The 27,393-nt window shown below is 39.3% G+C and overlaps 1 protein-coding gene across 3 annotated transcripts in view; it reads left to right on the plus strand.

Annotated features, from left to right (window-relative positions):
- Positions 1-27,393, plus strand: part of LOC117460536 (F-actin-uncapping protein LRRC16A-like) — a 64,871-nt gene that overhangs the window by 21,898 nt on the left and 15,580 nt on the right. For all 3 annotated transcript variants that reach the window (XM_034102012.2, XM_034102013.2, XM_034102014.2), the window contains exons 3-20: positions 2,024-2,074; positions 9,700-9,759; positions 10,648-10,769; positions 11,419-11,516; positions 11,766-11,836; positions 12,225-12,298; positions 12,488-12,563; positions 17,308-17,396; positions 17,737-17,831; positions 18,371-18,457; positions 19,926-20,029; positions 20,828-20,905; positions 21,492-21,568; positions 22,500-22,604; positions 22,994-23,063; positions 24,628-24,709; positions 24,823-24,922; positions 25,158-25,212. In XM_034102012.2, coding sequence (XP_033957903.1) covers positions 2,024-2,074; positions 9,700-9,759; positions 10,648-10,769; positions 11,419-11,516; positions 11,766-11,836; positions 12,225-12,298; positions 12,488-12,563; positions 17,308-17,396; positions 17,737-17,831; positions 18,371-18,457; positions 19,926-20,029; positions 20,828-20,905; positions 21,492-21,568; positions 22,500-22,604; positions 22,994-23,063; positions 24,628-24,709; positions 24,823-24,922; positions 25,158-25,212 — 1,494 coding nt within the window. The remainder of the gene's footprint in view (positions 1-2,023; positions 2,075-9,699; positions 9,760-10,647; positions 10,770-11,418; positions 11,517-11,765; positions 11,837-12,224; positions 12,299-12,487; positions 12,564-17,307; positions 17,397-17,736; positions 17,832-18,370; positions 18,458-19,925; positions 20,030-20,827; positions 20,906-21,491; positions 21,569-22,499; positions 22,605-22,993; positions 23,064-24,627; positions 24,710-24,822; positions 24,923-25,157; positions 25,213-27,393) is intronic.

The following is a 27,393-nucleotide window of genomic DNA, read 5'->3' on the forward strand; positions in this document are numbered from 1 at the left end:
AGATGAAGCCTCAGTGGTCAGTTGGTACAGTCAGCGGTTCTTGGTCATTGTTGTGACTGCAGCTATTTCGCTCCGGGTAACCCCTCTGATGTTCAGAAGTCCTTTGATAAAACCTGGTGCTTTTTTAATGTATTATTAATAAATAAAACAATGACTTTCTGCTGTCCGACACACACAACCAGGCCTCCTGTCTACGGAAGATAGAAGGTTTTTTTTGTGTCACGGATGTCTGTTCCCTATCTTTGATGTCTAGGCAGCCAAACTCTTTATTCCCACAACGTCTGAGAGACTGAAGACTGTTGCTTTGTTGACAATACTACAGTATAATATAATTACATTTTGGAACTTCTTTTGAGTACCATAACTTTGATTGCACCAAAGTGATTCGCTGAAGTGACATTGATAATGAGGTCCAACAGGGCAAGTAATAGGGAGTCAGATGATGATACAGTTTAGGGCCATTCCAACTTTTATTTTTTATTTGTTATCTTTGCGCCAAAGATTGTGACATTCTGACATTTTCTCTGGTATAGGTTAAAAATAACCCTTTTCTAAATTATCAGGGAATCCAATGTTGTGAACACTGATGGCCAAACCTATATCAAAATAAAACCTTAATTTAAGATTATCTAATAGTAATCCATCTTTTTTTAATTGAAACAATTCCATAACCAGTATATCTGCATGCAGAGTATTTTAACTAGAGCTGCTGCACAGAAATGAGACATGGTGAGAGTTGATGGTAGCAGTGGAGACTGGTGCTCTTCAGGAGAGGTTATCTTTGGGCACACAGGCCTGCCTGTCTCCATCACATCAAACCTCACAACCCTGCCTGTGGAGCTGAGCCGCAGAGGGCTGGGACACACTGTCATCCTTTCTATTTTCTTTGCATTTTCAAAAAGATTATGACAGTTTCAAGACTTTCCTTAATCCTGTTTTCTCTCTTCAGTTATTTTCCCTTTCCTTGTTGCCCTTCATCCTGGACTTTGTTTTACTTGAACTTGTTTCTTATGGTGTGCTCTCAGACTATTTTATTCCTTTACTCCCTTCCTTGCCCTTACACACCTCTTTTTGCATGTTTTATCCCCTCTAAACCAGCTTTTCTTCTTTCTTCCTTTCATCCTTATGTTCCCTCTTTCATCCCCTGACATTTTCACTTCCTTTGAGACTTTTACACAAAACCAACAGATGTAAGTAGATTATCATGAGGGCCGTACAGTGGTGACATTTAGACAGCATATGACATTATAGTTTCATTCCAGTATGCTGTCAGTGCAGTGTGAAAGAAATGATAAAAGACATGACTTGCTACGAGAGTATTGAGGTTTTAGCTGTGATGTTTTTGGTCAAGAGGGTAGATGATAGTGTTAACATTTTTGAAAGTCCAGTGTAATGGCACATTGTGTAGGGCGCAAATCTTTACCACATATTTCTATCGTAGACTGTATACGTAACGATTAGATAGATTTGCAACAATGTTTTCTAATATACTGACTACCAGAGAGTGAGACTAGTGTTACCACATCTATCATCTCTAACAGTATCACATTTAATGGCATTCTCGAACCAGATGTAAGGCCCTTTAAGGCTGCTCGTCTGGATAGGGAGGTCAAGATTATGCATTCCAGTAATGCCTCTTCAGCTAAGTCCTCACCATGTGTTCTAATTAATGTAACATTGCAGCCGGTTCCCAGGTTGCTCAGCAGACAGAAAGACACAAATAAGATCACACATACTGACCTGTAATTGCCAACTCATTTGGGGTGGTTCAATGAAAACAATGGCAACATGGCTTCCTTTAGAGCAGGCACTTCTGTTTATAAGTTTTTTAGAGAACATAATTTATTTTCATTGTCATGTATTTTGTGTCTTTCCATACTGACTGAAATGTGTTGGAGTCACAAGCCTTTTTTCTGGATGAGTCAACAGGCTAACTGCGCTCTTTGTCATTTCCCTATGCGTGTTGGTCAGAGTGTTTACAGCTACATACTCATTATTCTCTCTGTTCTCCCTCTCTTGTCAGGCCCTTGCATCCCACCGAGCCTACCTCTTGACAGCACGCATTCCAGCAAAGGTAAGAGCAGCAACAATAAATTCATTCCAAATCAAAATACTGCATGATGTCAGATGAGTAAATATTTGTAAAATATGTCTTCACTTTTAGGTCAACTACATAATTTGAATAGTTTATCAAACTATTTTTCAACGTCTTCTCAAACTAGATAAGTGGATTAGTGTTGCACGGTGTATCGATACTTGAAAGGTACCGCGATACCCTGCCGTTAAAAACGTTACGATTCCTCCGTTTCATTAGTATCGGTACTTTAAGAATGACGGGGAAAAGTACTCCGGTGAGAAAGCGCTGTTTTAATAAGAGCCGTGTGTGTTCAGCGCTCTGCTTCCACTCCCTGCACTGCAGTCCCTCCCCTCTCAAGCACGCACTAAGTCCCTCCCCTCTCTTGTGCACGCGCTAGCTGCCAGAGCATGTGAGAAAACGAGAAGCATGGCTGCAAGTGGGAGTGCAACTGCCGCTGCGCCTCGGCTTGTTGACAAAAAAGACGGCAGAAGCGAAATTTTGAAGTATTTGAGCTATATCTCTGACAGTGAGGGCAAGCCTACGGACACCACAAGGCCTGTCTGTAAGAAATGTATTAATTGTATTTAATACGAATTCTTGTCATTTATTTTATTTATTGTTCTCATTGTTTAAAAGTTTGTTATGGTTCTGGTGTGAAATAAAGCACAATAATTACATTTAAGACTGTTTCCCTTTTTTCCAAGAAAAGTATCGAAAAATAATCGGAATCGCAATTCTTGACTTTATCGGTATCGAAACCAAAATGTTGGTATCGTGACAACACTAAAGTGGATATAAAAAGGGACTTGAAACTTTATTATACACGAAACAATTTGCCCTCAAAATGTGCTTAGTAGTTATTTGAAAGATTTCCAAAATATCACAATATATTTTCAATATTCAAGATTCAAAGGTTTTATTGTCATATGCACAAGGCTACAGTCTAGAAATGGCAATGGAAATCTTATGACCTGAGCTCCTCCAACAATCCAACATATATAATAAAATACAAAATAAAAAGTAGTGCAAAAAGTCTATATACATACATACAATAGAATATGTACAAGAACAGAATATGAAATCAAATAATGTAAATTAAGACACAATTAAATACGGTTTATTGCATGATAACTATTTATATAAATAAGTATATTATCTTAATTATGTAACAATGTAAAACCTCTCATTCATTTGTGCACTGTTCTAATGGTGTCTTCAGTTACAGCAGTGCAGCTATAAAATGTCACATACATCATGTTGACATCATTTTACACAAAAAACAAAAGCACACATTCACAAAAGGAAACTGCACTGGGACTGTATATGAAAACAGACTGCAAACCAGTCCTCCTGGTAGGAAAGAGTAGTATTTCACAGTATTTTCCCAAAGCCACGTGATAACATCACATCATCTCTTGTAACGGGTCCAGGAAATACTTAACAACTTCCCTTCAAAAAGCTGTTTGTCTTCTAGTCAATACGATGCCTTCAGGGACAGTTTAGGACTTTAGGTGATTGATTAGTAGCTTGAAAACTGATTTATAGTATTACTCTGGGTAGAAGAGGCCATAAAGAATATTCAAGCTGACTCCATTTCACCTGACATCAGATGTTTGCAGTGTTATGAGCTGCAGGTTCAGGATCTGTTGATTTAGCTGCCTCTGCATCTGTTTTCTATCTGTGCGTTGAAGGGATTACACACCTGCTCAACAACGCTCCTCGCTTCTTCAGTACTGTTCGTGAAGTCTGTCTCTAATTTTATTTACTTCTTTGTTGTACTTTTATCTTGCTGCAGCATTTTGTTATGGAACATTTTGAAGGTGCATCTTGTGAATTTAATTTGGTAGAAGCAAGAGGCCCTTTTTAAGGTTGAATATATTCACTTAACCTCTTAAGCCCTGAGCCTGTTTTTCAGGTTTCAGGCTCGAAAATGCCACTAACACAACAAAGACTATATCTTCACTTCTAAAAGGGGTAAATTAATAATCCTTTCTCTCAAAGCAAGGTTACATCTGTGAGTTGGATGTAGAAGTGTCAGAATCAATATAGATGTTTTTATTTTAAAGTAAATTCAGATGGAACACAGTAAAAACATGTAAATTCTAATGTCCGCCTAAAAAAAACCATTACTTATAGTGAAAACCACCCTTGAATGATGGGCTAGTAGACTAAAAGCTTTAGGAATCCAAACTATAACATATAATAAGTACCCTGTATCAAGATTGATGCAAAACAAGTTAAATTTGACCTTTTACGAGAGGTTTAGAAAAATAAGTCCAAGCGGACTCACCTCTGGGTAATTTGGGAACCATCAGTTCCATTTGAACTTTTTCACTGTAAAAATCATTTTATTACTTTGAATTATCACAATAGGTATTCATTCCATCCAAATACAACTGTTGTGAAAAAAATAAAATAAAACATAGGCCTACTCTGTTATCCTCTTACAGTGAATCTCTGAATTAGCCCCGAGCGAAAAATGCTAACCTATTACTGCACCGAAAATCACTCCTAGCTCCCTTATTACTTATCCTAGCTGCACATCCAACACATTGTTTATGATCGTAAAGACACAGAATCTAACGGTGCCCACCTCAACACTACAAACTACAAAACGTATATAGACACCAAAAAGAAAGACATTTGGGGAAGCTGGGTTAATCGGAACATGAGAGTACACAGGTATTGACAGAGAGAAGGAAGAAGTAAGATGTCCCCCGACAAACTAAACCCATATCAGCAAAACTAGGGGCTGAATCTAATCGGCCCTAACTATAAGCTTTATCAAAAAGGAAGGTCACTCTTAAAAACGGATAGGGTGTCTGCCGCCTGAACACAAACTGGAAGCTGATTCCACAAATGTGGAGCTTGATAAGAAAAGGCTCTGGCTCCCATTGTACTTTTAGAGACTCTAGGAACAACCAACAACCCTGCATTCTTGGAACGCAATGCCCTAGTAGGACAGTAGGGTATAATGAGTTATTTAAGGTAAAATGGCGCCTGCCCATTAAGGGCTTTGTAGGCGAGAAGAAGAATTTTAAATTATATCCTGTGTTCTATAGGGAGCCAGTGTAAGGCAGCCAGAACAGGAGTAATGTGGTCCCTTTTACTAACTCTGGTTAGTACACGAGCTGCAGCATTTTGAATCAGCTGAAGCGACTTGACTTCTTGGTGATAATAAGGAGTTACAATAATCCAGCCTTGAAGTAACAAATGCATGGACTAGTTTCTCTGCATCGTTTTGAGGCAAGATATGCCTGATTTTTGCAATGTTACGTAGATGGAAGTAGGCGGTCTTGAGATTGATTTTATGTGGGCGTTAAAGGATAAATCCTGATCAAATATAACACCAAGATTCCTTACAGTCTCACTGGAGGCCAAATTAATGCCATCCATAGTTAGTATATCTTTAGATAATTTGTTTCGTAGATTCTTCGGGCCAAGTACAATAACTTCAGTTTTGGTCGTGTTTAACATCAAAAAGTTTAAGGTCATCCACGTTTTTAAGTCCTTGAGGCAGTCTTGAATTTTATTTAGATGATTAGTTTCATCAGGCTTGATTGATAAATATAGTTGAGTATCATCCGCATAACAATGAAAATTTACAGAATGATTCCTTATAATATTGCCTAACGGAAGCATATATAATGTGAACAAAATAGGTCCGAGCACTGAGCCCTGTGGCACTCCATGGCTAACTTTGGTTTGCGTGGAAGATTCATCATTGACACGTACAAACTGAGAGCATTCAGATAGATAGGACCTAAACCAGCCTGTCTGTCTCGGAGTTGTTGTTCCACAATAAAAGCAGAATTCCTCTGTTCAGAAAAAAAACTTAAAACCTCTACCCTTTCTTCCCTGGCTCTGCTTAGCCAGATGAGATTACAACATCAGATCACCTCTGCTCTCCTTCTTTCTTTAAGCCATTCGTCAAGCTTTCTCCCTCTCATTTTCTCCTGCTTTTCCAACAAACCAGATTACTTCCTCTTCTCTTCATCCCTGTCTCTCGCTCTGTGTTTTCCCCCTTTTATCTATCTGGTTTTCTTCCCCCTCTCATCACTGTGCCAAAGGTCAGCAGGGATAACCTATACTGTCTTAAATCCACTTTAATAGATTATTTACATTATTAATTCATCTTTATCTGTGTTTAAAAGACCATTACAAATATAATGTTTAAAATGGCTTGTTTTCTGCAACAAAATTCCAAAATGTAAAGGTTTTAATTAAAAAAACATGTTATTTTTCAGATCTTCCCATTACCAGTAATGCAAATGTTGTGTGAGTGTCTTGCAGCACACAACAACATCCATTAAAAAAAAGCTGACTGGTATAGTATTTCTCCTTGGTATTGATTTTTGTAATGTAAAATCTATATTACAGTCAACTGTAAATGAAGATTGTTCCAACACACGAGCTATTGACTGTATACATCCTCTGTATATTCAGTTTACTAGTTTACTGCTATATCAGTTTTGTTGAATCTAAGCTTACTGTAGATGATAATGGCTGTTGATGCTTTTAACCATTTGAGTTTATGCTCTGTCTGGAATCCCAGAGTTGCGTCTAAACACACACGAGAACAATCAGTTGGAGTGGATTTCGTCAGTACTGCTCTTATATATATATATATATATATAGACATTTATTCATTGGGATAAACCCCTTGAGATGCACCATCTCGTTTTCAAGGGGATCCCGACAATAGCAACAACTTACAGACATACATAAACAAAATGCAAAACATGACACACAAGACAAACCACATACAGTCTAAGTGAAATTCAAGCAATGCACACAATCATTACAATTTGAGACAGTCAAGCAAATCAGTTTAATCTTCTAAGCTCAAGGCCAGTAAATACATTGCAGTGGCAGTAAACCCTTAGTTTAACACTTTTCTGTGTAACTTTCTTAGTAGTAGAAATTCCCCCTATAGCCCTCTCATTCACTTCTCACCAAGGTTTCCTTTGTGCACCTCCAATTGATGGTTGGCTCCCCTTGAGAGGCTGCAGGGCCTTACAGTCTGTCAGTGCCTCCTCCCAGACATGCCCACATGCTCTCTCTCTTTTTCATTCATCTCTCCCTCCCCTGACTCTTTTTTTCTGTAGCCTCTTGTTGCTGTATTTTCCACATACCTGTATACCCCATCTTTATCTCTCTCTGCTTTATGTCAGACATTTGTGAGTTTTTAAAACAAAAGATCAGGCTGGGCATACATTTTTCATAACTTAGATATAGTACGCAGACAACATTATATAGCAATTGATAACATAATGCAGACCATCCCATAAAACCTAACAAATCTCACGTCCTGGTTAATGTTTATAAATCCCAACATCTACAGTTAAATTCCTGTACATGAAAAATCATGCATGAACATACTTAACTTGTGTTTTCCTTGAAAATACAGAAAAAACTAAAGTGAAGAGGTTGTGATAAAGTGACAGACGGACTGTAAACGACTGAGTGAACAATGCAATCACTAACATTTGGTTCCTCCCTACACCTCCCAGCGTGAAGTCTAACCATTGGCTGGATTTCATATTCATCAGTGCTCACTTGTGATTATCTGGCGCTCAATTCAGTGGAATATCATACCGGCCCTTGCTCTGTAAAGTGAACTGATTGACCCTGTTTTAGTTTTGACTCTGTTTAGCGTGTATTCTAAAACGGAGCAAAAGAGTTATATTATACAGTATATAATAGTATAATCCTGAACTTGTGAATGTACTGTACCTGGTGTCTGCACATTGAATAGACATGCAAGGTCTGTTAACTTGACTTTCCCATCATACCTGGGTTAGTAGGTTATGACACATAGGTAATACACTTTTGATAGATTATTAACTATTATAATAAGTACTATCCTGCATGTCAGAAATAAATAAAGTTCTGCAATGCCAATTTTTGACTCCGCTCTAAAAATGTAACACAAAATACATCCCAATGTGACCTAGAACACATTTACAGCATCATTTACTTGCATATTACACAATGTGTGAACAATTTGCCCAAATAGTGTGGCACATAGATATTCTTGAAAGAGCTCCAAGCATTTGACCTTCTCTTAGCTTGCTAACATTAGCCACCATACTGTAAGCTATGGTCTCTCAGATAAAGAAAGGCTGTAACATCTAAACCCTGTGTGCTCAATGAGTGTGATTTCATTTTTATAAATTCAACTTTTCTTTACTGAAATTCTTTCCAGTTACATAGTCTGCTTTAAACATCACTAAAACATTTTTTAATCAATCCATCGTTTTCTTTTGGCCCTTTGTTTGCTAAATTCTAAATGTCTTGTTTTTGTTTTATCTGAATGAGCTTGGATTTCTTTTTAACTGTGTTTTAGTCTAAGAGACTCATTTCCACACGAGTAAGTAACTAAATAAAAATGAATGCTTATGTGTGTGCATGTTCGCATGTGGAGTATTTTCTAGCTCGTAGACTGAGCATGAGATAGGAACCACAAGCAGTGCTGTAAAATAAACACACACTGCATACTGTATTCAGACAGTAGGCAGACAGTCTGTATCCTCTCCCCCCTCTCATCTCCCAGCCAAGCCTCAGGAACACTGAGCCCACCTGGAATAGTCTGGCCTCGCTCGCTGGCCTGCCCTCCGGCACGGCACCACGTCTGTGTTTGAGAATAGGAGAGAGAGATGGAGAGGGAGTGCAGGGAACTGTCTGCTCCGTATACAGTGGGAGGCATTTGTATTCACAAATTCACCCACTCTCATTTAAAGAGATCTGTTCCTTTCCTTTTTAGGGATGGAAAGACAGGCAGCTGCTTTTTTTTGCTTTTTTTCCCTTCCATTTCGTATCAAAGCTGAATTCAACTGCTTGTAGATTCAAACAATTCAGAAGGCAAGCTGAAGAGAAAAGAGAATGCTCAAGGTGTGTCCTCTCCGTATTTATCTTCCATCTATTAAGAACAAATGCTTAGCAAATGAACAGTGTATCCCAGAGTGGCTGCATTTTTTATTAATTCAGCTTGCTGAGAGAAAATAACGGGGAAACACTGATTTATTTCAACAATTAGGTGACTGTATCTTATTACCGAACCTAAGTTTGAATTTCTATTAAAAATGTTTCTATTGCTGCCCTGAAATAAAATGTAAATGTTTGAGTCAGTGATGAAGTAGTCTGCACAGGAGCAAGAAGAAACAACTGCATCCATATCGTCTCATTATAGAACAGACATATTTACAGACAGCATTCCCCAGACAGACAGTCACTTCACTTGGCTGATGTTATTATTAGGCACGATTACTCTCAAAGATAAAGTATACATACTGAATGGTCTCACACATTCACATGGATGCCACACTTGCACATTCATTCAATTTCTGCCAATTCAACTACTGTTTTACATTTTCTGAATGTAAACATACATTTGCAGTTTTAAATAAATGTTTTATCCTGAATGTTGTTAAAAGCTGCCTTTTGTTCAAAGTAGGTCGGAGACAGTGTGGTAACATACCTTATGTTCTGTATTAAACAGTAACTCAGATAATCATTGAATATTGCATTATTCCTTTAGCTTAGGATGTTACCAGGTCATGCCTACTGTATATCTGACAGTGTGCAAGCTTTCTAATGGTGATTTCTGTGCTTTTTTGTAGGTGGAACACTGCTTTAATTACCTGGAGATCCAGGGGATTGCTTGTAACAAGCCTACACAGGTACACAATATGACCACCAAAACATTGTCCATGATACTGAGTGCACCAAATAACAATATATATAATATCCAATGTGAGATACTTTAGTGTCTTGCTAAGTGAAACCTGAGCAGGAGGGATGTTGGTGGATTTAGGTACCAAACTTCTACATTTTAAGAGCAACGCTGGTATAAATAACTGTAGTGGACAGACAGTGAACTACACTAAAAGAATGGAAAGCAAAATATGCTAGAATAATCAATAAAACTGATTAATGTATGAGACAGACTGTATCCACAAAAGATGTTTCCCATCTGGGAAGATCTTGCATTTGAATTTTTAACCAGTGCTGGCTAGCTGTCAGTCAGCAGGATCTACCTACAAAATATGATAATCCGTCACTTAGCCCCTGCAGCTGAACCTCTCTCCCGCTCTTCTGGAGAGATGTCAGTCCTTTTAATATCTTGACTGATGGTCTCCCATGTTGAATAAGCATCAGCAAGGATTATGTTAATTGTGGCCTATAGAGGAGGCATGTATCGCCTTACATCAGCATTTGCATAATTGAGAGAGCGCTGATGTGGTTATGCAGTCTTGGTAAATGTCATTAAATCTTTACGTTAACTTAGGACAAAGATGTGGGATGTAAATGTAGGTTGAGTGGATAGATGGAGATGGTTTATTTCTTATGAATGATTTTATTAGTGGGTAGGATGAGTGGAGTAGATGGACAAAAAAAGTGGTAGATTTATTTTTCAAAGCCAGAATGGCTCAGTGGATGGAACATAGTAAAGAAAGAAGGATGACTAACTCTTTTTTGATCTAAATAAGTATAACTGTGGTTGAAGCAGGTTCGGGTGAAACCATGCATGCCTCTGTGCATCACTAATTAATGATGTCTCCTTTTAGCTTTTCATAGAGTACGAGCGTGGCTCCTTCTCTCTGAAGCTGCTGTCTACAGAGGAGGTCAATGAGGTGGTCGCTCACATAGGAAACTGTCTGCTCAGGATATGCCCTGGCCTTCCACCTAGGTGAGTTAACATGTACTGCATAACAGTTTAGCTGTTTTTTTTCTGAATGTTTTTGCAGTCATGGTTAGAGATTCGTGTCAGTTTGTGCACTCATACTTTTAGGTTTTGCATGTTATACTTTGTGGCTTTTCTAAATATTTCCTAAAAACTAAAAACGCTCCTGGAGTTAAACCTGGTGCAACAGACGGAAACATTTCACTCTAAATGTTGCTGTGGTTCATGCGCATGCATGTCCAAAAAGACATGCATCTAGTGTTATGTGGATGTGAACTTTATTTAATAAGTTATCTTGTGAACAGGAAGCATGAATATAAATGCAGAAATGGTCACAGATGTAAAACCATAAACTTGTATAACCTGGTCTTGCGAACAGAAGAAGGTGTTTGACTTTAGCTTGAGGCTGATGTTTGTATTTTGGAGCGTCATATTTGATACGATTTTATTTGACATTAATTGTGTGGTCTAGTTAAATCAAATTAGTATTGGTCAGCATGTTTGCTTTCAAAATGTCTGTTATGAGTAAGACTGTGAGAAAGTAGCCTGAAGCTGCTTTTAAAGGGATTAAGAGCTTTTGAACATTTCACCAGCATTAACATTTGTTGAAATGTAGAAATGGGATGGCTAAATTCTGTTTAATCTCTCTTCTCAGTAAAGTCATGAAGAAGCTCACCATGGAGCCTCCGGACAGGCTGACCTCTCTGCAGACTCTGTGGGAGAACAACAAGCCGGCCGAGCCCGGACCCTGTGGTCTGTGTGTTTTACTGTGTGCTTCCTTATGGAAATGCTTTAGTAACATGTAATGTTTGTGAGTTGTGATGGTACAGTCAGTTTACAATGAGTTTTGTAGTTTTACATAGTTTATTAACGCAATTGTCCTTTGTGTTGAAATAAATTGAAGTTTCAAATTGCATGCCGTTTGCACCATAAGGTCTTTGGCAATATGGACATTCTCATCCAAATGTTTCTGTCGTAAATGTTGTGTATCCTTTTCTCTAGGTGGGTTTTCTCAGATGTACAGATGTGTGTGTGACTGGTTGGGGCTGCCGTACAAAGAAGAAGTACAGTGGGTCAGTATCATTTGCATTATTTTGTGCAGTGGCACAGCAGATCCTGGTTCAACTGTGTTTCAAGGCTGGAGAATAGCTGCACATAGCTGAAAGAAACTGCATAAAGCTCTTTGATGAAGATGAAAGACTATATATAAATATGAAAGACAACTGTATATGAATAAAGTACCAGTTTCCTTCATATCTTTTTATTTGCCAAGGTCTTTCTCATGCTCTTGCTCCTTCTTGTCCAAAATGAAATAAATATAGTCAGGTTGAGTCTTCTGTTATGTTTCTACTGCTCTGTGTCATATACAGTATAAATGTATATTGAAATAAATTTGTAATGGTTTTTTTTTTAGATAGCAGACATGTTTGTTAACACTTTGGTTAACTGATTGCTTCCCAGGATGTGGACACCATCTATTTGACACAAGACACCAGGGAACTTAACCTGCAGGACTTCAGCCATCTGGAGAACCGGTGAGTGTTGGCACAGAAACAAAGAATGTTGTTGGTATAAACATACAACGAAAAGCTAAGAAAGGTATTGCAAGCGTCACATGATTTACTTTTAATATATAAATGTACTGAAGTCAGCAGCTACGAATGAAGAACAATTTTAAGTTGAAGCTATGACCTTTTCTTTCGTTCCTGTATGCTCCTCCCCAGGGATCTGGTCGCTATAATAGCAGTCCTGGAGTTTAACCAGTGGTTTACTAAGCTCTCCACCAAGGATTACAAACTGGTTAGTACCCCTTTTTGTTAAACTCCTTCTCAGGTTTGCTCACTAATCATATCTGTGCTCCAAAACGTAGTTATTATAGTCTTGCGAAAGCTAGCCATTAAGGGCCAGGCAATTGTGGATCCTCTGTCATGTTTGTTGTGTTACACAACAAACTCCATGATTGGGGCTTCATGCTACTCCTCTCTGGTTATCGTTATTTGAACGCTCCTACTGCACTAATGCCTACTGTTGCATTTTTCCTCATGACATAAAAAGTAGGATGAGGGCTTTGACAAAGCTTTGTCAGTATCTGTCCATCTATCATAATGTCTCAAGTGATAAACTAAGGCTAACACCAGCTTATTTGAGCAATATGTGGAGAATCACTGTTTAAACAAGACTCTTCAGACATGCTAGCAGCTCTGTGAGGCTGAACTGAGCTGCATGCTAACGAGCTAACAATGACAAAGCTTACTGTACATGCTCATGTTTTCACTGCTTATCTTTCTGTATTGCTCGGTGCCAACCATTCTCGTCATTATAGTTGAGCCTAATAGAACAATAACATGTTTTTTTTTTGTTTTTTTAATGTTTTTTTTTTAATTATCTTTTCTTTTTAATGACTGATGCCATGTCTTTCGTTTTTTGTAAAGCACTTTGAATTGACTTGTGTGCTATATAAATAAACTTGCCTTGCCTTAACAAGCACTAAAAAGATAGTGATGGGATAGAAATTAGTTTAGCTTGTATTTATTAAACCAAAGTATTGGAGATGTATACTCAAAGAAAGATCAAAATAAGTTAACATTGTTATAACTGTGTCATGGTAGTTATAAACTGGCATGAAACTAAAGGTCAACATTTCTAAATCTAGTTTTAAAGAGAATTAGTTGAAGGATGGATCCTGTTACAAGTTTTTGGAAAAGCTTTATATATGTTGCTATTGCTTATTGTTTATTACATATCCCTACTTTTTCTATATCATTATTATACTATATAAATATAATAAATATAGAACAAATATTGTATTTTATCATTATAATTGTTAAAATATATCGACACTGTCTCTGTTTACTACACTTCATGTCTCTCACTCAACCTTGTACCTGACTCTGTATCTGAGAGTATCTGCCTATACAGAATATTTTCCCTTTGTTCCCTCCCGTCTGTTGACTGAGGATCAGTCCAATGTTCTTGTGTGATAAGACTCCTAATCCTAACGAGACAAAGGGACTCGATGTCTCAGGCTGTTGCCCCCCTGCAGCACTCCATTACCAACCCTCCGTCTCGACGCTTCGAACAGTCTCAGCAATTAACACACGCAGCTTCCTCAGTCCAAACAATTATCTCACTTCTCCGTAACAGACAATTCCTTTTGTATTGAATTTTAAATCCTGCCTCCAACCGTGCCATGTGCATATTTAGGCTCAAATACTCACACAGGCACATGTGCCAACGTGTGCCCTTCCTATCCCAGATTACTGTGTATTATAATGGACCCTAAGGTGTTTGTGTTTGGAAGGTGTCAGTGCAGGTTTATGCAAAGTAGTGTGTCCAGCCATAGATACCACTTGTTCTGTTTTGGACATTGGTTATGTTTTGTTTGTCATGCAAAGGGGCAGCTTTTGTCTTCTTATTTGGTTACTGTTTGATGCCAAATAAAGTTTTTCTTTGGTTTCTTTGGAAACTTTGTTCTATGTTCCCCTTGTTTTATGTATGCATGTTAATACAGTGATAACAATGAATCCAGGGATGCAATGATGTGCTCTGGAGCGTGAGTTGTCTTTGATCCTGTGCCAATGGAAACAGTGACAAGTTGAAAAGAAAAATAAGAAAGGGAACCGAGAGTGATGACAGCAAACAGATCAGTGAGACAGATACATAAAGGCCAGTGGACAGGTCAGTGGACAGGTCAGTGGACAGGCCAGTGGACAGGTCAGTGGACAGGTCAGTGGACAGGTCAGTGGACAGGTCAGTGGACAGGGTGAATGGGTGAGGTGCAAGGTGAATAAGGATGTGAGTCAGCAAGTATCAGGAAAGAGAGATCAGTTCTAGAGAGAAGCCAGCCCTGGAAATGGACTGAAGAGGAACAACACATCTCCAGCTTGGAAAAAAGTACGTCATCTCTAGCAGTAAATCACTGGGTGTTCCTGCCAAATCCACTCGCATGGTAAAGTTCAACTCAAGGGCAACACTGAGCATGAAATATTGTCTATTTTTGACTGTGAGCACTCGGGGGTATCTAAAATAAAAGTATATGGATCAAAATCAGGATGTAAAATAGAAAGTGAGTGAGGAAGAGATATGAAACATTAAGCGCAGAAGCCTTGAGCGTAAAATACAGTCCAACCATCTAAATCAAGTAGATAAACAATCTCACACATGTCCTCACAAACACTGTCACACACACAGCGAGGGGTTATGCTGCTCATCCTCAGTTCAATCAGGCTGTTTGTCTTGTGGTCTAATCAAGATGCTGAGCTGAAAACGAGAGAGGAGGTGAAGAAGAGGAGAGGAGGGCAGTGATGAAAGGACTCTCCTTCTGATTACCTCATGATCGCACAGCGTGTGAGCATGTTCGTGTGTGAACGCGTGTGGTGTATTTCAGCAGGACGTAGGTCAGACGCACTGCATGATACGGCTCTTATTTAATGGCTGGAACATGTTGGGTGCACATGCTGTCACTGTGCCATCCACAACTGTTTTGTTGTGAAAATACAGCCTCCTTTGTATGCTGCCTATCTCCCTCTTTCTCCCTCTGCTACTGCTCAACTGACAGCTCTCTCCCCTCTTTTTCTTCATCTCATCCCTCACTACCCTCATATGTCCTTTTTCTGTGTTATGTGTCATCCCTCGCTGCCCTCCATTATTCTTATTCCACTTCTGTAATACTCACAGTTTCACAGAATAAACATGTGAACAACAATCCCTTTCTTCCATCGCTCTCTTTCTTTGTCTCGCCATCCCCTCTCTCGTTTTCTCTCCCCCTCACTGTAGATAACAGTGTAAGACAATGTGTCCAGTGTTTTGGCCACACTGAGGCGCCTGGCTGCCCCTATAGCATGAATGTCAATTACAAAGAGTCACAACCAGACAAGGGTCCTGTACAGTTCTATTTCCATCTTGCTTAAAGGTCCCATGTCATGCTTTTCTGGTTATTACCCGTCCCCTTGTGTGTTATGTAGCTTTTTCTGCATGTAAACGGTCTGCAAAGTCACAAACCCTCAAAGTACACCCTGTAGCGAGTAAAACTCTAACACAGAAAATACCTGTCCATGCTGCCCCAGAACGCTTCGTTGGAGATATTTCTTTTTCCATTTTTTTCTTCCTGAGTACAGTGACGTAACGAGTATAGTGACGTAACTATACGTCACTATGCGTGGGGTCTGCGAGACACCGCGGAACTCAGCCTGAGCACACACACACACACACACACACACACACTCACTCACTCACTCACTCACTCACTCACTCACTCACTCACTCACTCACTCACTCACTCACTCAGCCTTATCTTTTCCTTATCTTTTCTCAGCGGATTTCCGCACACACACACACTCACTCAGCCTGGCTGTGAGTGCGTGTGCTCAGGCTGAGCTCCTCGGTGTCTCGCAGACCCCAAGCAGCAACCAGGAAACGACACCAGTAATAAAAAAAGCTCACACTGTCCGCTCCTCGAGCCTCACAGGGCGGAGCAGCGAGCCCCGCAACGTCCCGCCAACACGGCACCCAGACCCCACGCAGCATTCTCATCCGTTTGTCATTACTGGTGTCATTTTCTGGTTGCTAACAAACGCCATTGTAACACATAATCACTGATGTACCGCTGTAATGGTGGTGGACTCATCAGAACAGAGTGGGCGAGCTGACCAATCAGAGCACACTGGGCTCATAGGGAGGGGGGGGGGGCACGAGCTCCAACAAGGCGTGTCGGACAGAGAGTGAATACAGATACTATACAGAGATGCTGTTTGAGAAACCAATGTGATTTTGGAACATTGAACAATGTAAATCTATTCTAGTAGACCCAACAATGGAATTATGATCAGTAGAAATGGCCATGACATGGGACCTTTTAATGTTTGTGTTGGTAATCAGTGAAGATAAGTAACGTCAATAAATAGAGATACTGCAGAAAGGCACACAGTATTTGTCTTTAAGTTTGAGTATGACACAGCGCACAGTGAACTGGGTCAGTGAACATTTAGGTGTGGCGCAAACTGTTGCATTTTTTATTTGGTCTAAATATGAGTGCCTTTGCTCCCTCGACTCTCTGTCCTGCGAAACAACTTTTCTCCCTCGACAGTGTCTAAAGTCCACAGTGTCCTCCTTGTCACGCATAAACGGTCTGTAAGCAAAAGAGACAGGATCCACTCGTATGCTGTTTCTTTAATTAGCATAAATGAAAAGCTTTTCTGAGTAGTTTCACAGCATTCTGCACAACAACACTTGCGGGAATTATGGTTCCCAAAAGTACATTTCTGTGTTTTCTCTCACCTTGACATTTTCCATCCAGGCTTTGCTGTTCTAGATAAAACTGCTTCATAAGCCTCGAAGCTGGTTCGGTTAATTAGTTCATTTTGTATGCTTCTGATTAACAGATCCGCTAAGATATACTTTATTGCTCAGTGAGACTCATTATATGTAACATTATGTCCTACCTTTCATTTCACCCTTACTTTTCATTTGTATCGAGCATCATCACAAAAGCTAGAGTAAAGTATATGCACAACATTTATTTCGTTTTTTGTGTGTGTGTCTTCAGTCTGCAGATGTGTGTGAGCAGATTCTTCGGGTAGTGACTCGTTCCAGTCGGCTGGAAGAGTTGGTTCTGGACAATGCAGGACTCAAAACGTGAGATTATAAAAACTATTAAATCCTCTAATTATACACAAGGTCAGTTAACTCATAATGTAGAAAAGTAATGGCAGAGCTCTCTCAAGTATGACAAAATACAATACTAATTACAAGATTTGAAATGTTAAACTTAACAAAGTAGCAATAAGTAAGTTCAGTAAGTGCTTTTCCTCCTGTGTCAGTTCAAATAACTTCCATATTCACATCTTCCATGGCAAGAGAGGGATATTTATGCTGTCAAACGTTTGATAAATAAATTATATATAACATAATAATAATCATTTATAAATAAATAGGTCATAAACACCTAATGAACATGCTCTTTCCCGCTCTGCAGTGATTTTGCCCAGAAGCTAGCAGCTGCCCTGGCCCACAACCCCAGCTCAGGACTCACCACCATTAATCTTGCCAACAACCCACTGGAGGACAGAGGTAGGCTATCTGCTCTAATGCAGTGTAATGTACTCATCTATTATACTCTCCACTGTACTGTGTTAGAAACTGCTCTGTTCTAAATGTAGAGAAGGGTAACGCGCCAAAGAGAAATATTTAATGCATAAAGCAGAGTCAGATTTAGCTTAAGAATGCAACATTATACAACACAATACAGAGTATGACATTTAAGGTTGATTTGTGACATTGCATTGAGAGCAACAGGTTTAATATTTCATCCTCTTTTTCCTAAGATTTCTCAGTCAATCGAGGACACATGAATTAAACATATATTCCACCAAATATTCAGTCAACCACAGATTGAGAGTTACCAATCTCTGTCTTATTTGTTATCATGTTAAATTTAGCACAATTATTTGTTGAATGTGTTCTTAGCCAACAAAAACAAAAAACCTACTATATCATTTTAGTCATTTTACCTTCTTAGACATTTAAACGTGTGTTTTTAAAGAAGGTGTACCTTTTTGTCGGATCACAAGCCACTATAAATATAATCTGTTTCCTCTCTCTTCCTGTAGGTATCTCCTCCCTGGGTGCTCAGTTTGCCAAACTTCGTATGGGGCTCAAGCATTTAAACTTCTCCAAAACCTCACTATCACCCAAAGGTAGGTGTTTTTTATTCAGTTCTTAAGATAGCTGGATGATTTTAAAATGGTCTTGTTTGGATTAATTGAGCATACCAAAAAAACATGTATAAATATTGCATTGTAATCAGCTGGCTTCCCTGTTTGTCTTTTAGTTGACATGCTCCCCTATGATCCGATGCAATTCACATCTTTCACTAATCTGATCACACCGAGTGCAGGGATGCTATTGGCACCTAATTAGTGCCCTATTAACACTGAGTGAGAGGGAGCAAGATGAAAGGATGTATTTGTAATGTGTGAGTGTTGCATGTTTCATTTGCATAAATGCTGCTTACTAGACCACTTTCTTTCAATCAATTAAGTCCGAACATCTCGCCATGATGGAAAAATCCTTCTTCAGTAATGGCCTTTGATGAAATGCTTTAAATGGGTTGATTGTTCTTCTGTAAAAAAAAATGTGGGGCACTCGTAGTCCTTCTTGTAACATTTTTTGATTGATTGTCTGCAACCACTTGCAGGTTTTGGTTCTCATCCGAAGTAAATGTGAAAGGTTCCATCTTTAGGGACCCTCTGTAAACATGCTCTGCTCTCAGGCAATCGATAAAGAGCTATCATATTTCACAGCGTAGGGTTTGTGAGTGTGCTGCGCTGCTTAAACTGAGCCCTGCTCGTCTAGCTAAAGGCACCATCCCTAATCCAAACTGTAAAAGCCTTCAATGCTCAGAGCAAAAAGAGAAGATCTAAATAATGTCGGTTTGCTGAAGCAGAACCATCATTGACCAGTTAAATATAACTACAATTTGTTGAATATTTTGTCTCTTTATCATCTGTTATTTCTCTCCTTTTTCATCTTTCATTAAGCTGTCTTCCCTTGTCATGTCAGTCACTTGACAGTCATGCAATGATTTACTGCTAGTTCAGTGTGTCAGCCATGTGACAAACGTAATGCGAGTCAGCAGTTGTACGCCCAGATTGTCGATATTACGCACACTATTCAATTGAAATCCATGCACACAGATTGTCTGTCTCTTAAACATATCCTAATCATTTGGATGATAGCAGCACTTTATGAGCTTGATGTCAGATAAATATTAAATATTAAAGAGTTTATTTGGATACATTTCCTTGTGGCATATACAAATATGACCCTCAACATAGCGTGACACTGATTTAGGCTTAACATTTACACAACCATGAGAACAATGCATACTCTTTTCACTTTCCATGTATTCACTCGACATTCTGATCCTTTTCTTTCCTGTCTTCACCCACTGCTCATTTCCTCTGCTATTTCCTTCAATGTGCCGTCAAAACATGTGTGTGTGTGTGTGTGTGTGTGTGTGTGTGTGTGTGTGTGTGTGTGTGTGTGTGTGTGTGTGTGTGTGTGTGTGTGTGTGTGTGTGTGTGTGTGTGTGTGTGTGTGTGTGTGTGTGTGTGTGTGTGTGTGTGTGTGTGTGTGTGTGTGTGTGTGTGTGTGTGTGTGTAGGGGTGAACAGCCTTTGCCAGTCACTGAGTGTCAACCCGTCCATCCCCAGCAGCCTGGTCCATCTGGACCTCTCAGGAAACGTCCTCCGAGGAGACGACATGCAGGTACAAACATACACACGGTTTCTAATCCATTTTACTGCTAGTAGCAATAACGCTTAATTGATTGAAGCAGGGCAAAGTTGCAGTTGTGTCGAGTCCTTTTCAAGCCGTTATAAATCAGTTGGCATGTCACTGTAGAAGAGCAGCGGCTCATCTGAATCCAGTCTAACAGACACAATCACACATGTCACAGTAAGTGAATGTTAAAAAAAAACGTGGATTTCAAAGAAAAAAAACAACATTTGCGCGGAAATTCGGTGCAGGGGAGGGTTTATACATAATTGACATTTATTCAATTAATTAAAGTCTGCCATTTAAGCTTCAAGATGTTTTAAAAGAACAGTGATTGTTGCAGAGTTGCTAAGAAAGACAACTAAATACCTCTCTACTGTCTGTAAATAAGAAGCTTGGGGGTTAGCCAAGCTTAGCACAAGGACTTGAAATGTAGCCTCTACTAGCCTATAAAATAAAATAAATTAACAATAGTCTCAGGCAACATATGACAGCGAGGCTACAGTAAGTTACTGTGTATTGCCAATAAATAGTCAGGTACAAAAACAGGTTTATAAACAGACAAAATTCAAAAAATATATATCACGGCAGAAAAGTTATAGAATACACTCAAACAGTAAGAGAATAAAAGAGAAAATAAAATACCTTTTTATTGAATTCCACGAAAGCTGCATACAGTGTAGAAGGCAAATCAGATTGTCAGACACACTTCTGCTAACATATTCTCCTGAAGAGTGGCCTTGGTGTCTCCTTTGTAACAATGTGTGTAATGTTTTGCTCTACATTTAGCATTTCTACCACTTCCTTGGCCAACCCAACAGCCTGGCAACACTTGATCTTTCCAACACTGACTGCTTATTGGACCAGGTGAGTCACACTGAAATCAATTCCTGCATATCAAAAGATACTGGGTAAAGTCATGTAAATAATGGATAAAACATTTATTTTAAAGAGGACCTCCAATTGCTTTATGTAAATAAACATGCAATTAGAGTTGTCCCTCTTGATGCTGTGCCGACGAAGTGCCAGAAAATAATATCTGTGTTGCAGGGAATGTAATCCAATTGTATACACCCCCTCAATCTGTGTTGCCGTTTGCTGCTTGTGAAGTGATCTGCATACCGTATGTGATGTATTGATGTGGGTCTGGGAGCCAAATGCAGCATATTGATTAGTCTGAGATGTAGCCAGCTGTCACTGCACATATTGATTAGCTCCTGAATCATATTCTGTGTTTCTCACCAGATATAAAACCATTTACACACGCAGATTATCACGAGACAGATTTTTTTGTTTTTTCTCACACATGAAAACAAATTGCAGGAGATGTCAGGTTTGGAGTTGCAACGTTCAAATCGAATTGATTATTTCTTCCCTTTTCATATATAGCACAACACTTGGGACAGTTTGTGCAGCTCATATGTTATGGTGACATATTCTGTGTGTTTTCCAGGTTTGCTCGGCTCTGCTGCGAGGCTCGGTCCAACACCTCTCTGTTCTTAATGTTTCAAAGAGCGTCTTTCCTCACAGGTAAGAACCATCTTGCCGGTATCAGTTACCTGACCATTACTTGTCGCTTGTAGCTTACAATGTTTGTTGATCAAGATTGCAGTTTGCAAGATTTCTCAAAAATTACAGGGAGTATTGTAAACATTTGGTGTGAATGATGGTGTGACACCTGCTGGTGACAACGTGCCATTACAGACAAGAGGAGGTCCCCATGAGGGGAATCATTAATTTGAGGGTGAAGACTTGTTAAGGGTAAGGGTTAGGGTTAGGCATGTTATGGTTAAGGTTAGGATAAGTCTCCAGGAAATGCATGAAAGTCAATGTAATGTCCCCTGAAGTGTGTGTGTGTGTGTGTGTGTGTGTGTGTGTGTGTGTGTGTGTGTGTGTGTGTGTGTGTGTGTGTGTGTGTGTGTGTGTGTGTGTGTGTGTGTGTGTGTGTGTGTGTGTGTGTGTGTGTGTGTGTGTGTGTGTGTGTGTGTGTGTGTGTGTGTGTGGGTGTGTGTGTGTGTGTGTGTGTGTGTGTGTGTGTGTGTGTGTGTGTGTGTGTGTGTGTGTGTGTGTGTGTGTGTGTGTGTGTGTGTGGACAGATGGGTGGTGGGTGGGGTTTTCTTCCCATCATTATCTCTCTGTTACCGGTGTGCCTCAAGGGAATTGAGGACTTCATCAAGGGTAGAGGGGAAGAGAGAATGGGAGGGGGGATTGAGTTATACCCTCTAAAGACCTTATTTTGTGGAGTTTAAACCGTTTTTTAGACAATAGATAAAAACTACAATGGGTCTGAGGTTTTTAATATATGGCAAGAGTACTTTAAGCTCAATGCCCGAATTTCAGGTTATCATTTTGCCTTTTCTACTGTTGGATCAAGAGAGCTTTCTGAATAGCATTATCTTGTATTTTAAGAAATGACTGTATCTGCATTATTTTGATTCTTGCTTTCTTTTTCTTTCTGTAGGAAAGGCAAAGATGTTCCACCGTCATTTAAGCATTTCTTCAGCAGCGCTGTGTGTCTGAACTCCATCAACGTGTCAGGAACCAAGCTGCCGCCAGAGGCCCTCAAGTGAGAGAACAATTCATTCACATTTAATGTGTCTAAGGAGCTCCTGCCCCAGATTCTCTGTGACTGTTCATGTTGTTCCTCCTTGTCTTTTATTACCTATATCCCTATGTAAAGCTTTGCATTTTTAGACTTTCAGGTACGGTAAGAATAAACTTGTCTTGTCTGCCTATATCAGAGAACAGCACCTGCAGCTTTATCTGCAATACATGAACGTTTAATGGGTTTTGATACAAGTTGTATTATCTTGTTTTGGACTTCAGGTATTGACAGTGAAAAAAGCAACCATGGAAGCCTATATTAATGCTTTTATGTAACATTAATTACTCAATGACCTTTTCTCAAATGTCAAAATGATACATCTATCTTTTTATAATATTTTTTTTTTTTAGAGCTCTCCTACTTGGCCTGGCCAGTAATCTGAACCTAAAGGAAGTGACTCTAGACCTCAGCTGCTGTGAGGTAAGACTCACAGAGACACATTGTGCAGTAATTTCCCCTCATAAATCATTTTATTTAAAGCCAAGATATCTTATAATTTGTACCTTGCTTGTGAGGGATCATTCGCTTGAGACAGCTGTGAATTTCAAGCCTCTCATTAAGGATAAGCGTGTTTTACATTTATCACGAGACATATCAGGGGGTTTGTTAGATCCGGTGCAGAATAGAGTAGACCTACAGCAGATCCCACAGCTGCTGTAACATTTAATGCTCACAGTGATGCAATTACTGGGTAACATAGCCAAACTGTACTGCTGTAAAATACAGTGAGCCTGAGTGATCAAAAGACTGCAGCCAGTGGATTTCAAAGGGGCAATTGTTAATATTCTTGATTGTTTTTGTTCATTCGTTTACTTTAATAGTATTGGCAGCATTTGTGTAATTGCCTTTGTCAGCTAAAGTTTGAAGTATGTATTTCTTTTAATAGTTTGAAGCTAACACTCATTGAATGAAATCAGCTTTTTAGGAGCCACTCCAATACCATTTGACAGAACGGTGACACAGTTAAAAGGCTCCGTAATGGAACACTTGGCAGACAGCAGGCAGGGGTGGAGGGGGAGAGATGAGAAGGGGCCTGCAGGAGGGAGGGTTTTAGTTTCTGTCCCTAATTATTTCATCAAAACTCTTACACACACATGCATGTCTCACACACCAGCACCTCACCTCCTCCTCTGCTCGAAACAAAAAAGGCAGCTTGCTGAAGATTCAATGGGATTGCTAAAGATAACGCATGAATACAAATTACACAGGAAATCCAATTCCAGATTCCCATAGAAATCTTCACAAACTGAAGATGCGGGGGAAATGATGCGTTCCATCCTTTTTCGAGGTCTTAATGAGGCGTTTGGTGGCAGCAGCATAACATCTGGGCTGAGTGGGCTGACGGCATGCTAAATAAGCACTGTGAATGTGACTCCCGTTGAGTGTGTTTGTGCAAATGTGTGTGTCATTGGTGGTGATCATTAAACATCTGTGTGGTTTGTTGCTGGTAAATGTTGGCATGGCTCTGACACACTGCTCTCTTTCCCCTAATGCTTCTGTAAGCTTGGCCATTGTCTAAGTACATACTGTGCTCACTCTTCCTAATTAACTTCTCACTCCTAGCATGTGTGTTTTAGCAGATGCTTTATTTTTCTGCCGATCCTATTTTCTCGAGGGTTAATGTTTCTCATTCTGGATGATGTGTGTTTTTATGTATTGTGTCTTTTACCATCAGCATGTTAGTCATCTGACCACCAAACCCTCTTCATAAGTCCCTCCTGCCTGTTTCTATTCGAAGTGGTGTTTGAGAAACGAAATGGATGTTGAGTCTGGCGCACACATTTTCATTTTAAAGGTTCAGGTACAGGTTATTTATTTGTACCCGTAGGTAGATTCTGTTTGCAGAGAAAAAGACAAGGGTTCCATCCTGACACTAAAAACAAACACAAACAACAGACACATCTCTAAAAGCACACTCTACCAAGGTATCAAACATACTTGATGTGTGTAAAACTGTTCAGAATTCTCCCTCCTGTCTTCCCAGTTGCGGTCGGGAGGTTCTCAGATCCTTGAAGGTTGTATTGCAGAGATCCCAAACATCTCTAGTCTAGACATCTCTGACAATGGTATGATGGTATTTTATTTATTGTACAATATAATAAATGAACTTTTATACCCTCACCTCATGCTAACTAAATGTTGACCTTCTTACTTTTTAAACCTGTTTCTCTACCTCCAGGCCTGGACTCGGACTTGGCCACTCTGCTGGTGTCGCTGGCTAAAAACAGATCAATCAGACACCTGTCTCTAGGGAAGAACTTTACCAACATCAAGTCCAAGTAAGAATACAGGACAAGTTCCCTCCTACTGTACTGTGCACTGAATATATCCTTACTGAGGATGGTTGCCCACTTAGTTAAGTAACATGGTGAAGAGGACCAGAGAGTATGCTTTATTCCAAAATGTTGCACAAAATAATCTCGAAAATGTTTATTATGTAGATTAAATATAGAAAATCTGTGCACTTTAGTCCAATTATCATGTCCACACTGTCTATTTTCCTCTATTCCTTAGAAACCTTGGTCCAGTGCTGGACAGCCTGGTCCACATGATTCAGGAAGAGGAGTCGGTGAGTGTTTTTAATTTCCTTCTCTGTCTGGCTTTTGTCTGGGACTGAAGATAAACGGTGTCCGAACAGATGCCTCAGTGTCAAATTATGTTTCAGGCAGTATCTAGCTGAAGCAATTCACTGAATCTCCACCAGCTGCTCTACAACTGACCTCTGACCCCTCCAACGCAGGGTGGTGTTAATATAATCACCCTACTGTGATCAATAAAGTATCACATTTAACCTTAACCATGTGGTTTTTCACCAAAACCACCAAAGAAGAGCGAGTTATAGAAGCATCTCTCATTATTTTGACCCTATTATTTAAACTTGAATATACAATAACTTTTCATTATCTTGCATATTACAGTATGCTGATCACCGTCTAAATTCAGAATCCAAAACTACCCAGAGTTAAAAGCTTAGCGTCAACACTCCCTCCATCCTTTAATTTGTCCTCCCTGTGTCTATCAATGTCCAAAAATAGATTTTCTTTATGTATTCCAAAATTCCCGATAAGCTGTACTTTTTCTTCCCTTGTTCAGAAAACCTGTCGTGAAATAAAGGGATCTTCTCCAGCTTTTGGCTATCTTTTCTGGCTTTCTGTCCCTAAATCCATCTCACTCATTGTATCTTTCTCCATCATGGGAGCTGTCAAATATGTTGTCTCCCACAGTGGCTGATGTGTTAGATTAATGTTCCTATTGAGCTGGTCTGTGCTGGATTGATCTCTCAGTGCCTGTAGTGTATGTGGGTGTCATTATGTGAACCATAAGATAAGCGTATTTTTATGAGCTGGTTATCTGGCTGTGCAGATGGCATACGAGAGCAGCAGAGGAGGGTAAAATGTAATGGATGCTTACTGAAAAAGGCCCAACAACTGATGTTGGAGGTAGAGGGTCTAAGGATGTTCATTAGGGGTGGATAGAAAGGAATAAATAAGAAATGGAAGGTAGTGCGGCATGAATGTAGTTGCTTACAAAAAGCTCCAAAAAAGGTATTATTGATACAATAAGTTATGGTGCATGGATACTATAGACAAGGGAAATAAATTGTGCATTTGTTGTGTGTTAATGTGCGTGCTTGCGTCATCCTGCCGCTCTATACGTTTTGGATAGAAGTAGAAGGGTGTGTTTAACTAGTGAAAAAAATCTGCAACAATTTAACGACACATTGAGAAGAAAAACTGCCCAATCTTAATGTCTAATGTGTGAAAACAATAATTGTGATTATTTTAGAGTTTCAGTAAGAGCCCCATCTTTCTCTCTCATCTACCAAAGGATTGTAGACAAGACACAGACTGTTTTATTGCTGCATAAACACTGCAGAATAAATGAGTTTCATCCAAATATTAACAGCAGTCCATCATTGGAAAGCCAATCATTAAAGCGATTAAGTTGTCTCTGGTGTAAGGCCAGCTTTTATTTGCAGCGCTTGGGATACATTTTCTCATTTACTAGGTTTAATAAAAAGTTCTGTATGCACAGCCAGGGTAATGATTTAATAATTTTAGTCTATAATAAAAGCTGAGAATCCGAGCTGCTGAAAGTAATTACCTTCAGCCATTTTAATTACTTTTTTATGCAGAACAACATACAGATGTTGCCATTGTATACTCCTATTCTTTATATATACTGCTCCCAAATTATATTGGTGTACCTGTTTTCTGTGTTACAGTAGGGCATTGTTAGTTTGCCCCTGTTTTTATTTTGTATTCTCGTTAAGCAGTTAGAAACTTTGCAGAAACACGGTGATAAATATGTTGTTTCTACTCTACATCACTGGAGAAAGAATAAGCGACCGCAGCGAGTGCTCCATAAACGTGTACCAATTTAAATGTGCATGTTTAATGTCTGCTCGGAGCCCCACAGGACCACATTCAAGCCGTAAATAATTCTCTCTGCATCTTTAGACAAGACATAAAACAGTCATGTCTGCCTTAATAACCATGTTATTGCTGATCCTCCATACATGCATTGCTGGCCAAAACAATCTGCCTATAAATGCTGCGTTAAAGATCAACTAAAACGTGATTTAGACCTCACTGGGAGTGTTTGTTGCAATGCTTTATTCTTTTGCCTCTCTAGATTTATTTGAACTATGGCCATGTTTTCTTCTCACTGGATTTTGTTAATGCAATTATTTTTTTAAGATCACCATTTTTCATCTAACCATATAGTCACTGAAGTTCTCAAAAATGAC

Source organism: Pseudochaenichthys georgianus, chromosome 16 (genome assembly GCF_902827115.2).
Source record: "Pseudochaenichthys georgianus chromosome 16, fPseGeo1.2, whole genome shotgun sequence".
Classification (NCBI taxonomy): Eukaryota; Metazoa; Chordata; class Actinopteri; order Perciformes; family Channichthyidae; genus Pseudochaenichthys; species Pseudochaenichthys georgianus.